Consider the following 16,631-nt stretch of genomic DNA (forward strand, 5'->3'; position numbering starts at 1 on the left):
ATGATAAGGAGAGAATCTAAACAAAGAAAAAACAAAGAAAAAAAGACTACTGAATAGTCACCTAGACCACAATAATTGAGCTAACAAAAGTGTATGGATGTGAAATGGAGAGAAGAAAACAGAAGGTTAGTGGTGACGCTGCTGGTAGCAGAGATCCCCAATATAATGCCACTCTAAGCTGTGCAGCTTCACTGACTTTTAAGGCACGGATGGCCACATCTCTGCCACTGTATGTCTGAAGTAATGAATCTGAACTGGACATGCTGGATGGTATCATGCAAACATGCAAGCATAGCAACAGTGCTTCTGAAGCCAACTCAGCTGTTGCTGTATCTTGCTCCCCAGTGCCTCTGGTTTTAGAGGCAGCATGCATAGACCTTTTATTCCCATAGAACAGTTAATCCATCTAAACAAGAGAGCTTGTAACTACAGAGCTGCTATTTTACAAGCCATCTAAACTTCACCTGCATAGAACATGAGGTCAAGGTATGGTAGTTCTTACAACATAACACTTTTCATTCATTGTAGAAGTTCAGAGCTTCTCAGCTCTTTCCTTAGGAACTCAAGATGATCATCAGTTTATCTAGCAACTATTCCATGCTAAAATACATGGTACTGCATTGGCATTTTTCTTATACCACAGGCGGTAATAAGCGGATATCTGGCAGACGACCTCCATGTGGCTGACTGCGTGGAGCCTGGAGGGCTCACCACTGCACAAAGCCAGCAGATGGGACTCTGCAGAAGCCAGTGAATAAGCATCAAGCTCACTCCACTCTAACACAATCCTGCAAGGCATATGGGCACTTTCTTCCTAAGGAGCAAACAGTCCCCTACAGCACAGAGGGCAAATTAGCATGGTAGGCAGGAGGACAAGCCGTTGTGGGTGTTCTTCACCACAGAGGCCTACAGGATTAATAATGCACATTTTCCCAGACAGGTGATTTGTTACACCACAAAGTAGTTCTGTTTAAATACACTGTGACTTTGCCTGACCTGTGAGTCCTGGCCCCACTTCCTAACAACTATGGGGCAGTCCCACGGGAGCAAATGTGTACTGGGAAACGATTCTTTGCTTGCACTAGTTACATATGTAACTGAGGAATGAAGGTGAACAACGAGGGACTTACTGTTGGGTTTTTTTTTAAACTGTGACTATTACGGGTGACGAGATTCATGCTGCAAACAGTCAAATATGACTGCATTTTTTTTTCCCTGTGCTACTGACAGAACCTACTGACTAGTTCAATTTTCAGAGATGCAATTAAGAAATTCAGCTCCACCCAGAGGAGATCTCTGAATGAGAAACTGAAGCCCCTTTTCTGTGTGTCTTTACAGAGTCACATGCCTGCTCCACCACATTGCCACCCTGCCAGGCTTCAAGTTCAGTACAGAGCTTGTTCAACTGTGCCAGGCTGGCCCTGAGACCCAACAAACATGCCCTGCCTCTCAGCTGTGACAGTGTCTCAGACGTTTCCACCATGCTATGTGACTAAAAGGCCACTAGTCCAGAACAGGATCCTATTTGGACATTGGAGAGCCGGCAAAGGGGACACGTGACTGCCTGCACCTGTCAATGTAAATGTCTCCTTAGACTACTTACTATTTGCGGGACAGAGAAGAGTTGAAGAAAGGCAAACGCTCACAGACGAGTTGTACGGGCTAGGAGGCGATTCAGCTCGGACCAAGTTAAAAGAACAGGTTCTGCAAAGTCTTGCTACAGAAACCAAAACCAGGTAGGAACTATCTCCAGAAAGGCAACCATATACATCTGAGGAAATCGTGCAAAGAATGAACCAGGGCAGATATCATCTGCTGCTGGATGGTTTAGCAGATGGTTAAGAACCCAGACTGATTCAGATGTAAAATACAGGCTGAGGATATGTTACAAAATTATAAAGCTGGAGAAGCTCCTGGGATTTCAGCAGAACTATCTCAGTTTCATGTCAGAACAATGTCATTGAAATCAGTAGCCAGTACAGTTGGAATTACACAGTAGAAAAATCACATAACAATGACTTTTCCCTCTGCCACAGATTATAATCAGCTGAGCTGCAGACAGAGATGATGATGGATTCAGCCCTTTCTGAGATGTCAGTGTGATGACAGAATGATAATATTGGTGGACAGTCTGACACACCTGGACATTTCTGGGATGCAAGCACAGCACCTAACTTGTGGTACACACCTAGCAGAGAGTTGTGAAAGCTGCTACTCTGCACAAAGGGTGCAGGTCAGATTGTGAGACTTGGTTCATTTAGCTGATTTGATCAGCTACAGTCCAAGTATTTGATCACAACTGATTCCTTGTCCAGCTAAAGGAATGACTCCAAAATCTAGACAATGCATGAAGAATGTAAGTGTAATCAACACTGAGATCATTATCATTAAATTCTGAGCACGGTATAGTGAGCGTAAAACCCTTTGTACACAGGCTCTTGGAATTTACTCATGGCATCACTCTTAAAACCAATACTGTGAAGTGGGAGGTGTCACTGGTTGCGGTCTCAGAAGCATCTCCAAGCACCTTGGAAAGTCAGGTCTCTTACTTAGGAGTCCAGATGTGTACTTTAGGCAAAACTGGTTTTAGGCAAGTAAATTTGAAATGGACCACCATTGCATATATGTATTTCATATTAAAAAACAGTGATAAAGAATTTCAAATTTGTCCTCAAGAGTTAAATGTTTCATCTCTAATATTATTTTTGAAGGTAGAGTAGAGCAATATTTACTGACAACCTAACAGGTTAATGTTTCCCATCAGGAGAATAATGGTCTAGTCTGAACTTGGGACACCAGAAAAAGGCAGTTCCCTAGCATGTACCCATATGATGAAATCACTCACCTCACTATGCTTTGCAAAACAAAGTGGTTTAGAAATTCAGAGGCATCCAGTCATGAAGGCTGAGTCAAGCTGCAGGAGTAGGGGGTAATCTTTACAAATGAACAATGGCTTTACTTGCAGAATCATGTCTATGGATGGCTGTTTAGTACCAGCTCTGGCAAAGGAGGCTACTTCATTTCATAACGTCTCTTAAGTCATGGGAAAAAGTATTAACCACTTAATAGCCAGGAATGCCTACATTACATTCACATTGTTTCTCTTGCTGTAAATACAGATGTTTCCAGTAATAGTTCTCCTGTGTTTTGTTTCTACTGTCAGCTGAATGGAAAGTACGTACAACATACAAAAAATACCAAAAGCAGATGAGAGTATATATATGGTAAAAGATTATATGACTCTCTGTAGAGAGAGGGCAAGCTTTTCTGAAAGTTTCCTTACATAAAAAACAGATCAATCCCACTTACCTTCAGTGAAACACAATAGTAGGATACAATCTAAATCTATATTGATCTAAATATTTGGCAAGAAATAAGCTTATTGCTCAAAGACTGAGCATAACACTAAGCATTCAATTTTATGTATCTTCAGTTTTCAGAATATATTCTATAATAATTTATTACAGGGAATGTTTCTCTGCTGTTATTTCAGTTTCACCCTGAAATCAATTACTAGTCCAGTCTACAGGCACATGCCTCCCTGAAATGAAATAATACATGTTGACAGTGGTGTTTGTACCTTTGTCTGTGCATCAACAGCAGCTCCTTGGTTAACAAGAACCTCTGCTACATTGACTCTGTCCTCTTGAGCAGCCAGGTGGAGTGGCGTCAGTCCACTCTGTAAGTTAGAAGCAACAAGTTAACAATCTTAAGAGAAGGCACATGAATACTAAAATGCAAATTCAGGTATCAGTAAGACTCAAAATATCCTACTGAATTAAAAAAAATTATAAATTCCACTTTCACTTTGTAATGTGCTTCCTAATCACATTTGTTGATTTGCAAGAATGTACAATTTGAAAGCCAGGAAGATAACGTTTCTTTTACACAAGGAACATTTCTTCATGCAGCTTTCAATGAGGGACAGCAGATTACAGCACTTTAAGAAAAAGTCACATAGTATTTTTTTACCTCCTGACTAATTCACTTACTTAGAATGAATAAGATTTTACAAGAAATATTGAATTATGTTTTCACTTTTACAAGTTTTCTAGAAGTAACATTCACTCAGGTTTATCCTTACCTTTTACTCCTCTACTTGATCGTTTTCAAACACAAACAGAAAAGATAAAACTACATTTCTCTGAGATTAGGTCCATTTCTCTCTGCCCAGGGAATATACAGACTTGCTAGATGACATGTACTGCCAGTCTTACTTTTTGGATAGCTCATTCTTTTTCTTATCTGAAACTTGAGATCTAAAATCCTTAAAACCTCAGAAAGCTATGCAACTTTCTGTCACATAAAAGATCTCAGGTAAAATGGGTAGAAGAGAGAATCTGCTGAGGGGATGTCAGTAGGAATGGGAAAGAATATCCTTTACTTGCAAATTACAGTTCTTTTTCTCTCCTCCAATTCCTACTGCCTGTAGCACCAGTGACAGAAGAGTGGGTGGCAGCAGTTGGCACACCATGCAGAAACACTTGCTAAGTTTCCTGCCGTTGAACCCAAACTCACGTCCACAGTGGACTCGCTACCAAAGGCAGTAACTGCTGAGAGCGTCCCACCGTACTGCACTCGAACATGCAATCCTGATGACAATGCAGCTTAGGTGGGTCACATTACACAAATATATAACAGTAACCAACTGTAAATTACCTAATGGAGCCTGGATATTATGGGTCAAACCTTCTAAAAAGATCTAATAAGTGCTCAGTGCCCACACTGGGCCTCTGAGTATTCAGGTCCCAACCATTCTGTGGATCCTGAAGAAAACAAATGTTCTTTTTATTCCGATTGCAAAACCCAAAAGTCGTCATGGAATCATAGAACACCAGGTCGGAAGGGACCTCAAGGATCATCTGGTCCAACCTTTCTAGCACAATCTAGATGAGATGGCCCAGCACCATGTCCAGCTGAGTCTTAAATATGTTCAGTGTAGTGGAGTCAACCACTTCCCTGGGGAGATTATTCCGATGATTGACCGTCCTCATTGTGAAAAATTTACCTCTCGTGTCCAATCGGAATCTCCCTGGGAGTAACTTGTGCCTGTTACCCCTTGTCCTCACCATGTGACTCCTTGTAAAAAGGGAGTCTCCATCTTCTTTGTAGCTCCCCTTTAAGGAGTTAGTGTGCTTTAAATATCTGGCTTCAAATACAGGTGCTGAGCTCGGAGGAAACGTGCATCCCTAAGTGAGTGCAGGGGAACTATTTTCAAAGGGTGGTGTTATCAGTATAATGAGAAACTAGAGACTACAACTGAACAGTAACAGATTGAAGGATGTTGCAGGTAATTAACATCTAGTGGGACTGAATCAAAATGCCAAGCAGCTGCAGTCATGCTCTCTGTATTAGCCTTAGCAGCAAAACCACGATAGCCAATGCGATACAGAATGTGTACATGGCAAATTGTCCTGTGGGGATACAAAGTACATCCTGCACTGCATAAACCCACACACTTGATTGAGACTAGGGAAAAAAAATCAACATCTGCAAGAGAAGCTTCCTGAAGGAGGGCCCAAAAATAACCAAACTGTAAAGTTAGAAACAGGAAAACACAGCAGCCCTGTGCAGCATCACCCACAGCCTCAGAGGACACACAGTCTTTCTACCTGCTGAGAATAAGAAATATTTTCCATGAAAAATTTGTCTCTTGTCTTTCTACTTTAGCCACATAAATCCATACTGAAACTGCACTTTACAACATGTCTGATGTCTGGGGCATTTAAAGAATTAAAGCTGCACATTTTCTAGAAACATTACTATAGAGCAGACTTAACAGCCTATAAATTCATACATATAGAAACTAAAATCTACCAACTTTCCTTTCCTGCTCCCAGGAGAAATTACACCAAAAGTCACTGTGCTCTGAGGAACACCCCCTGGGAAGGAAGATTCATTTATATGAATGAACAAAATCTCAGACAAACTTGTTATTATTATCCCATTTAAAAAAAACAGCTTCCCATAACAAGTTAGTTGTTACCATTGCTTAATGGGCAGGCATATATCTAGAGGCTCATAAATGACACGTTCCAACCCCACTAACTGCTGGGGGGAGGAAGACATTTTCTTTCTGGGCATGTTTTGGCAGACTAGCATAACCTGGAAGGAAGGGAGATGGATTAATAAGTTCTTCTGCAGCATGTGCTATCATCAAAACTTGGGTACTACAAAATACAGTTCATTCAATGTGACATGGCATGCTGCTTGCTGCTCTCTTTGCTAGAAGAAATGATGATGTATGTTCGAACACCTGCAGCAGTTTTCAAAACCTGCAGAATCACAGTGGACAAAATTTACTTGCAAGCCTCTATCCTTCTCATCGCTATGTTTGTTTGTTGCCTTAGCACCAAGCAGGGGCGACACTTACCTTGTTGCTGAGATTTACATTAGCATTTCTAGTAAGAAGCAATGACACCATGTCCACATGGCCGTCCTGAGAGGCAAGATGTACAGGGGCGATACCCTGTCTGGTTACAGCATTGGCATCAGCACCATATTCCAGCAGTGTAGTTGCTATGTCCATCTGGTTTTTCTTGGCAGCTATGTGCAGTGGCGTATAGCCGTTCTGTCAACAGAAAGCACTTCATTACAAGCTACTCATTAAAAAATGTGATAAATCACTTTCCTGTACCTATCCAACTCTATGAAAGTAAGTCATTAGTTCTAAAAATTCTGTCAAACATAGTCAAATACAATATTAACTAGTTGTACAAATGTATCAGAGCTTTAAGCAATCTGGTTTTGAAAGTACTGCTACAAATAGGAGGATTCTGAAAGAAACTTTCAAATTTGGGAAAAAAATATGTGTTCAGAAGAGCACAACCTACAGCAATAGGAATTTGAGTTTCTTTTCACAGACATTTGCTACTTTTCCTTAAATGTACATAAAATCTTTAACAAACAGAAGAGCAGGATGTGTGTTCATAACTCAGAACAGCTGTTATTGTTTGGGGTTTTTTTCCCATTTCCCAGTGTGAGCGGAAGCATTATGTACATGAAATATGGCCTTTCTTGCAGCATTTACCCTAACCTTACTAACAGGCTCTTTTCGTTCAGATCAAGGGAAAATTAAAGCATTTAACTTTAGAGTCTTGCATTCTTTATTTTTTTATTCCTTCCACTTTGTGTACCTAGTGAGCCCACTACTGAAAATAAAAATGCAGTATCTATTGCATGATAAATTTTATGATTCTAAAAAAGGATGGATTTGGCCAAAAATAGATAAATAAGTATAAAGAATAACTGATTTGCATGCAGATACCAAAACATTGACTAAGGTACAACCAGCTTTTGGTACAGGTTGCGATGCCTATTTAATCAAGAACTTTCTGTCTTTCAGAAATGTATTAGCCCTCATTTTAAAGCAAACGTGCACATGTATGCCTGTAACTAAGGAAGAAGGTTGGGGGGATGAGACCCCAGCTGCATAAACTGTTTCGTAACGGTTGGACTCAATGATCTTAAGGGTCTTTTCCAACCTTAATGATTCTATAAGTACCATGTGCATCTCAGATTACACAGCCCAATAAAATCTGTCTAAAGGCACAAAGAATTCACCTGGCTTGGCTCCTCCCTGCACCCTGTGGGGCAGCAGGGCTGGACTATACGGGAAGGTAGGTCACAACAGATGCAGGGTGATGCAGGTAGGAGCAAAGAATAAATACACGGGGGCACAGAAATGATTACAAGAGTGCTTTAATAGTAATCTGGAAGTGAGAGACACACACAGCACTAACTCCACATGGAAGAGGTTCTGTAACCTTCAAAATTCAATTCAGATTCAGTTCAGACCTTAGACACTAAGATAGTTCAAAGTGACACCCAGGAAACACAGTGACACAATTTATAAGGGAAGTATACAGCCACTGAATTTTCACTTTGAAGATAAAGTGCTTCAGGAAAAACAAGCACAATCCTCTTTAGACTTCCTGCACAAGACTAACATGTAAAACAGCCATCGTCACATGAGCACCTACTAAATCCTAAATACTATGTGCTAAATCCTGCATGTATGCTAATCTCTGTGTATTTTAAATGGAACTCATGTATATTTTGTAAAATAACAAATACAGTTTTCAAGCCTTTTCCTCAGAAATGGGCATACATTGCTTTCAGTGGAATGGAAAGCAGCAGGTTGCCAACAGAAGGCAAAAAGAGAGCTGAAAAATAAAAGCTGAAATTCAGCTCAGTCTCAGTCTGCATTTTCTCCTCATGATAAGGGCTGTGCTCTGTCACTACGCATAGATGCAAAAGGGAATGAGAAGTCTGGGAGGGGAAGGGTATTGGGTTATTCTGGCTGCTGGGGAAAAGAGGTAAAAAGGGAAAAAGGTTAAAGATGAAGGGACAGAGAAAAACTGAGGCTTTGGAGGTGGGGGGCGGAGAAGAAGAGAAGCATCATAAAGTGGATGCCAAATTAAAATTAGGCACAAGCCTAATATTGGCCTATAAAAAAGAAGAATGGTTAATCAGAATAACTGTTTGCATCACACTGCTGTACTCTGACATGGCCACTTCCTATACCAATCACTCTTCAAGGCAAATGCTTCTGGGCCAGGCCAACGAGCCAGTCCTAAGATCAGTGTTAAAGACAGGAGTGTCACAGAAAAAGCAACTGCTGATGAAACTAACTGTGGAGCCAGTGATGAGATACAACACATTTATTTATTAGACCACATTTACAAAAGAAATGGGAAATCATCTGCTGTTACCAACATTATCTTTCAGATGACTGCACAGTGGGTCCCTAAAGCAACAAACATGCTACTGTTAATTTTATTTAGTATTGACGCTCTACTCAGTGTTGCTGTGGCTCACTTGCTGCAGAACACTAACAAATGCTTTCTTTTAGGAAGACTTAGAGCTGGCACTTGAAGGCTTGAAGTGGCAGCTGCAAAACTGTTCTGTTACAGATGGGGAAGCTAAGGTGACCTGACACATGAGTCCATGTAATATTATTCCATAGTCTATAGTGCTTCCACCTTGGTTTGGACTTCCCAAGCCCTTGGCAGTGGCTGCCACAATCCCTGTCCCTACAGGACACACAGCTTCCACCAGCAGTTTCTTTCAGTGAAAACTGGGTCAGTGTCTTCTCACCCCCTTCAGAAGGCCCTTTCTTCCCCACAGTGGCATTTAAGAGTGCTGTGTTGCAGTAATAAAAGATCAGCAATCACTCCAGTTCATCCCCTGGGGCACTGCTCTGGCAGATTGCCACTATCGACATTATTGATTTTAGACTGTGCTGTTGCTGCTGGCTATCCATGTTTATTTAACTTTCCTCTCTTTTGCACTATAAGCTCTGGGACCTACCATGTATGACAGACTCCATCCTCTTCTTTAGCCATGCAGAAGGCCTCTAGTGTTATGGCTGTATTCAGTCATGTGTGAGAGGAAGGCAGCCAAGGAGAGATGTCTGTCTGTCTATGATACTGGCTTTTCCACTAGCTGTCCCTTTTCCAGAGTGTTTTTTTTGCAGTGATTTTAGGAACACATCTGGGTTGTTTCAGATGGGGTATTTACACTGCACTTACCCCACTTGAACCTACATACGCTTCCACCCTGTTTTACTTACTGCTGCTATCCTGCTATCAATTATTGATCCATACTTAAAACCAAGTTCCACAAAAGATATAGACACTCTAAGCTTCTCTAAATTCTTTCTTCTACTCAGAACTAGGATACATTTAAATATTTATTCTTTCACATCCCCTGAAATCTTACACTATGTGTTGTCTTGCCTACAGTAAATTGTAATCAAAGCAGGGCTGTGCCTAGTTGTTTTATTTTCTCACCAGTCCATTTACACTGTGGTAGAAGTATTGTGAAGCACATTAATTACTACATACATTGTACTGAGAAACACATCACACCTCAGAAATCATCCTGTGCTACAACACAGGAGAACTACCCCTGTTTAGCAAGGCATTAACTCCAAGCTTGTCCTGCTTAAGTGATGTTAAGATGCAATGATATAAAGTTGGCTGGCTTGGAGAAGGTACTAAGGAGACCGGACAAGTGAAAGCAAGGCTCAGTATTTGCCGATACTGAACTTTACCGAAACTAGAGATTTTAAATGTTTCTACATCTATATTTGCTTTTTTACTGGTATTTTATTCAACTGCGGAATTATTCTAACAGCTTTATGTGGCTGTGAGACGTTAATAAACAAGGTCACTGAGCCCCCTGTAATGGCAAGCATATACAGTCTAGAAAGAACAGAGGCAGACAGGGAATAAAGTGACACAACAAGCCTAGGTATTGTTGCCGCAGAGCAGCCAGTACTTGTACCTTGGCAGATGCGTGAGGTGAAGCTCCCTGGTCCAACAGTAGGAGTGCCACTTTTTGATTATCGTAGTGTGCAGCTACATGCAGTGGTGTTAAACCGCTCTAAAAACACATGCAGAACAAACAAGTGCTGTTACAGACCCTCTCCAGGGAAAACTTAAAGAGTTTGGAAAATTGGAGTAGATAAGGTGAAAAAACACGTTTGTTATTCGTTCATGTATCCGGAGTCTTTGATAACTTTAGAATCAAAACATAAAACAGCGGTTTGAAAATCCTTACTGAGCTGTGAAAGCCCTTTTCAATTTTCCCAGGGAAGATGAACAGAGAAGCACATATCTGTGCTGCCCCCAGAACAGAGCAGGTAAGGAATTTTGACCCTGAGGTCACACCCTCAGCAATGTTTTTCTTTTACTGCGGTGGATAAGTAAACTGACCCTTGGATCTGTAAAAATCCAAGCAGGGCTGGTTAAAAAAGCTTGAGGTCCTATTGGGCTTTGCCCCCTGTCAAAAGCCCTGGGGGAGCAGAGCCAGCTGCCTGAATGCTCTGATAAGGACTGTAAATAATCTGGGCAGGAGGGTAGGGGAATGGTTTGTCTCCGTCCCCCTGGATGGGTACAGAGAGAACATAATTTTGTTGTCAATTAATGACAATAAAAGTCACTTTTGTCAAGAGTTTGCTGAGTCTTGGCAGTCCCAACAGGGACTGGAATATTGCATGAAACCTATTCCAGTCAAACCCAGGCTGTGGATACTAGTGTGTTGGTAAGCAGGTAGAAGGATATCAATAGAATGTTATGTACATTTCGATATTTGCTGTGCAAGTGGCAGTGGCTTCTTCTGTCCTACCTTTCCAGAGGCATCAGGAGATGCATTCTTCTGAAGCAGGAGGTTGGCTACCTCAATTTTCCCATATTTTGCAGCCACATGTAGAGGAGTAAATCCTTTCTGTAAGAGAAAGCAGTTATATAGCAGCCTAGTGCACTCTTCTTCAGGGTAAGGTTTGTCTCTGATCTACAAGGATACTGCTGTTTCCTTACATAGTCCTGAGTACAGGGAGCAAGTCTGCAGCTTCCCAACTACCCTAGCAGGTCTGGAGGCCCTCCCTTGCAAGGCAAAGCCCTATCTACATTAAAACAACTGTAAAAATGGAAGAGTCAGTTCCTTTCTTCACACCACCAAAGACCCAAGGACAAGGCTGGGTAACAGCTTATCAACTCCCGTCAAGAATTTCTGTCCTGCATTCCTTTCATTCCGAGAAAATGCATGTCTGATCACTGGGATATGTTATGCGCCAGGCTCTGAGGTAAAAGCACGAAGCTTTGAACCCTTTTAACAAAATGTAGCTCATTCTTACATTATTTGTATGTGCACATGACTCTTGCAACATTTAATTCACAAGGAGAGCTTGCTACAGTTATATTTTACTATTGAGGCTGTGACTTTTGCAACTCCCTTACCTTGGTAATGATAGATAAAGATGCACCATGATCCAAAAGAACAGAAGCTACATCTTCATGTCCTTCTCGAGCAGAAAGATGCAGGGGCGTATAGCCAGACGTCGTAGCTGCATTTGGAGATGCTCCTTGCTGTAGCAGCTGCTGTACTATATCTGCTTTTCCCAGTCGAGCAGAAATGTGCAGTGGCGTTTGGTCATCCTAAACATAAAGCAAACAACACAGTCCTACATAAGAAAACTCAGGCTCATATTTTGGCAGAAAATATTTGCTCAGATTTGATCGCTTTTTAAAATTGCAGACGAGCAGCAATTCTACTGAGGTCTTACGTAGTGAATATTGCACACTGGCTTCCTCCTTATCATATCATAAAGATGTATTGTGCTTTGTTGATGCATCACAAAATATTCCAGACAGGTACATAATCCATAACAGTAAACAAACCGATCAATTTTCTTAATCTGGATTTGCCTCACTTTGCTTTGCCACTAAAGTACATTGAGTTTCCTGTTGAATTTGAGACCTTTCTTAAAATACAGCAAATGCATGGCTCTATTCCTCACATCTTGATCTCTTTTATGATTCCCAGCAACATTTAACAACTCAATCAGTTGTTTGGGATGACCTGAGGTGCTTAGCATATTATTGCCTAGTAACTTGCATTAAAGTATCATATTTTGCGCTTTTTTACTGGTGAAAAATTTGTTTGGTATTTTGCAGATAACTTTACAGTGGATGTAACTGAAGATAAAGCACGGTGCTGAAATTCACTGTTGTTTTCTCACTGCTCATTCAGAACACAATAATCCCAATAGTTCTAAGTATAGGGGTTGCCCTGTCATGAGTCTTGTTGTTTATTTATTTTCCTTCAGTGAAAATATTGTGGTGGTTTGTGACCTTGTTCTGAGTGTCTAATAGATAATTTCTTCCTTATTCATTATTTGGTTTTGTGTTTTTGTCCTCCCCATTCTCAGTTGTACAATCTTTGGATTAAGCACACTATCACAACAGTATGGCCAACAAAGCCGTGACTTTATTTTTTCCTGTTCCTCATAAATCTATTCAAACATCTTTCTCTCCCCATTTTTCCCTGCTGAATTTCCTGCCTTTTGAGAGCTGCTACCCCACATCCGGCAGCAGAGTGGTTCTGGGGTGTTTTCTGCTAGGGAGACTTCTGCCCATGCCCATCCTACAACAGTGATTTTACACCTTTGGGATTTAGGATGAGAGAGTGTCAGGATGTGAATGCTGCTCCTCTGCAGGGAAATTCTCCTCTGACTGGTGGAGAGCCTTTACGGTTCTTAAATGTTTCCAGTTTATGCCTGTTTCCCACGAATTTCTCATGGCTGATGTTAGCACTGGTGTATAATCTATTACTTGTATTTAGTTGTTATTTATGATAACAAATTGATCACAGGCAATGGCAGTTTGCACAAATTAATTCATTGTGTGAAATTATTTAGAAAATATTTGCATGACTGTGCTTCTGAGCACGAGCTGTTCACTTTCAAGGCTGTCTTTGGAGATTTACAGACCACATGATTCACTTCTATTGTCAGACTGCTTTCAGATATGAAATGTATCTGCTATAAATATTTAGTCAGAGTTCCTTATAAGTAGATATTCTTACTAGTAACTTTACTTGTGAGCGAATTCACAGATGATAATTTCAGAGTGAAAAATAGATTTATTTGAAATTGTTTTCATTTAATCACTATTTAAAAAAAAAAAAAAAGTTTTCCTGGTTTTACCTATTAAGACTGCTATTTATTGCACCTATTTATCTCCTTCCCCTGTCTGTTTCCTGAAACTCTTTTATTTCCATAATTTTGCATGTTTCTTCACTGGCTCTCGACCATTTCTTTTTCCTTTCCCCTTATCTTTCTCAACTGCATTTGTTTCTATAGGGTCTGTTCCTTCTTTCCAGCCCTATGCTACATCCCCTTGCTGTGCCTCCTTACTTTAGGAGGTGTTCTATAGAAGTATAACTATTTTTGAACGCATACAGGCTGATGCTTTAGGGACATGACAGGAGACACCACCAGCATACAGTTTACACTTTTTCAGAAATAAAAGCAGATTTGAGGTATGCCTCCCCCTCCTTGCTTTCCACCCCAAAACAAAACTCTTCAAACACATAATAGTTTATATTAAAAGTTGATGGAAAAAACAGGCATGGTATCAACTTGACATCTCCTGCCTTGTCTCTTACATACAGATGACTCATGACTACAATAAGAGAGTACATAACAAAATATCAGTAGTCATTATGCCAAGGCCTAGGCTTCATCTCCCTTTCTCTTCCCAAAAGACACATGCAGGATGAATGCATCTTGCTTTGTTAAATATAGATAATCTAGGGTTATTATACCTGGACCATCACCTTACCTTAGCTTTAGCCTCCACCTGAGCTCCATTTTGTACCAGGTATCGAACAACCTCTGTTTGGCCAGCTCTGGCAGCCATGTGCAGCGCCGTTTCTCCTCTCTAGCATGCAACAGCAAAAACAAAATATCATTAAAAACACACTGCAGGAAAAACAAACCCCAACATGTTTCATAAATACAAAAATATTGGTGACCCAGTTCATAATAATCTCCGCTAGAATATTTTGTAGTAGTTGTCCATTAGCAAGATGGGAGATTAAGTCCATATTTGACCTCTTAGCTGTATGCTACAAAGCAATTTATTTCAGGGTCAGTTTCCCAACACAATAGTGCCTTTGTCACTAGTCTTTTGCTGAAAAGAGACAGTGCAATTTTTGTATTTACTAGCATTTTACTAACAGTGTTAAAAATGACATCCATTTAAATAAAGCCTAATTTAGTCCAACAAAAACTTTATTTCAAATTTTGTATCTTCAGATACACATATATTTGGCTTTCATCCTGCTATGCTCTATGCCCCTCCTATCGTTTGCTATCTGACAAGCACCGAAATGAGTGAACAAAAGGAAAAAAAAAAACATTACTGAGACTTCATGGACTTAATGAAAGACATATCCAAGGAAACCAGAATGAATTCTGGAGGGAAACTGCTTTCTACATTTCTAGACATCAATATGTCATCGGGTACAAACACCTGCTAATTTACAAATGGTGTTGCATTTTTATATAATCTAATAGAATGAGAAAATGAAGACACTAATAAAATATTTTCTAACTGCACCTGTGTATGGAAGGAGAAAGGGAGATTTTTGAGGCCAAACTGTTAAAAAGAATTAACAAGCTTCTACTTTCCTCCCATTTCCCAACTTTCAAATATCCATCTAACAATGACTTCAGTTTTTACACATGCCCTGGGCGCCTTGGGGCACACAGTGCACATCCAGTAGAAAAGTGCACTTGTATGGCTGTATGGATACAGGCAATATGTCCTGACAATCTGCTGCAATCTGTTGATAACAGCAGAACTTTCCTTAAATGGTAGGCCCCCAGGGTCCTGGGAAAACAGTGCTCAACAGTCAAGTACACATCTCAAAAATTACATATGAGAAGCTACAGTATGTTCTCATTCTTTGCTTCAGAAAATAAAGAGAATAGAGTTTGCTTAAGGTCAGCCTCTTTTAAGGTTTCCTCAACCTGTCAAGCATTTCCTAAGTAGGAGTCAGCAGGCTGCACTTTCCCATCACTCCAGTAGGAGCCACGACTGCTATGGAGGTGGATGGCAAACACCAGAATTAGGCGCTTCACAACAGTGCTGCTCCCAGATATTATAATGCGTTCACAGTTCCGCCATGCTGAAAGGAAACCTGTTACTCACCACATTGGTAGTGTTGGGTGATGCTCCATGATGCATTAGCTGCGATACAATATTTACATGTCCCATGAAGGCAGCAACATGGATTGGAGTTAGGCCCGACTGAAAACCAAACCAAAATCAAACTTAAATACCTACTTCCACACTCCTTTACAAGAATGCCATGGGGAAAAAATAAGTTAATCTAAAGTAAGTAAGCCCAAGTGCTTGCTCTTCTGAGAGGATCTTATCTTCTCAAAAACATGTACACATGCTTAAAATAAAGGGCACACAGAATTGGAAACACCTATGAGTACGATTCATGAGCAAACATAAAAACATTCTAGGAATTCAGTAATTCTTCATCAACTGAAATCAACTATAGCTAAGCAAGATTTCTTAATTTTTTTGCTAAATATCATTTTGGACCGGGGTGGAGGGCGTGGGGGAAGGTATACGCATTCCCAGTACAAAGGTAAGACTTTCTGGAACATTCAGCTAATGCAAAAAAGATGCAGTGTCCATTGTCCCCACCAAATCCAGTTGCTTTTGGATGAACAAAAAGGTCTGGCATCCAGCCAGAGGGACACAGACACAAATGACGTGGGCTAAAGAGAATTCCGCCTTCCCTCCGGACCTTGTGGCACCATCGCCATCACAAATCTGCACCACTGCTCTTATACAAGATATAAAAGACCAACTGGAGAGAAAGAGAGGGAGGGAGAAGGGAAGGGAAAAAAGGGAGCAGTCATTTAGCAGGGCATGACCTCAAGGATTTTGCTTTAGAAATCCAATCAATAGTTAATATTTCTCCAAGTAGAATTACCCTAAAGCCTCTTCACAGCTGCTTCTGCACAGCTGTAGCAACAGTCAGCCAGAGGCTGCAGAAGGGAGTTTTGCTACCAGGAGAAGGAGAAAGCTCAGCGGATCTCTGGAAATCCCCTGATTTAGGCAGCTTCCCCATAGATGTACACAAGTACCAGGAGGGTAGAGGTGAGGAAAACACACTTTTGTTCCTTTCTCATGCAGAACAGCAAACATGAGCAAGAAGGCAGAATAACTGGTTGAGTATGTAATTTCTTTTTCCTGTTTCACGTAATTTAGTAAATGTTTTTAAAATAATACACTGCAGGAAACACAATGCATGTGTGT

The 16,631-nt window shown here is 40.7% G+C and overlaps 1 protein-coding gene across 1 annotated transcript in view; it reads right to left on the reverse strand.

Moving 5' to 3' along the window:
• Window positions 1-16,631, reverse strand: part of ANK3 (ankyrin 3) — a gene marked incomplete at its 5' end in the record, with an annotated part of 212,243 nt that overhangs the window by 93,443 nt on the left and 102,169 nt on the right. Inside the window, 7 exons of the mRNA XM_082309097.1 lie at window positions 3,581-3,679; window positions 6,374-6,571; window positions 10,291-10,389; window positions 11,134-11,232; window positions 11,745-11,942; window positions 14,130-14,228; window positions 15,504-15,602. Of these exons, the coding sequence (XP_082165223.1) occupies window positions 3,581-3,679; window positions 6,374-6,571; window positions 10,291-10,389; window positions 11,134-11,232; window positions 11,745-11,942; window positions 14,130-14,228; window positions 15,504-15,602 (891 nt within the window). The remainder of the gene's footprint in view (window positions 1-3,580; window positions 3,680-6,373; window positions 6,572-10,290; window positions 10,390-11,133; window positions 11,233-11,744; window positions 11,943-14,129; window positions 14,229-15,503; window positions 15,603-16,631) is intronic.

The sequence above is a fragment of the Platalea leucorodia genome, assembly GCF_965183815.1.
Source record: "Platalea leucorodia genome assembly, chromosome: 4".
Lineage (NCBI taxonomy): Eukaryota > Metazoa > Chordata > Aves > Pelecaniformes > Threskiornithidae > Platalea > Platalea leucorodia.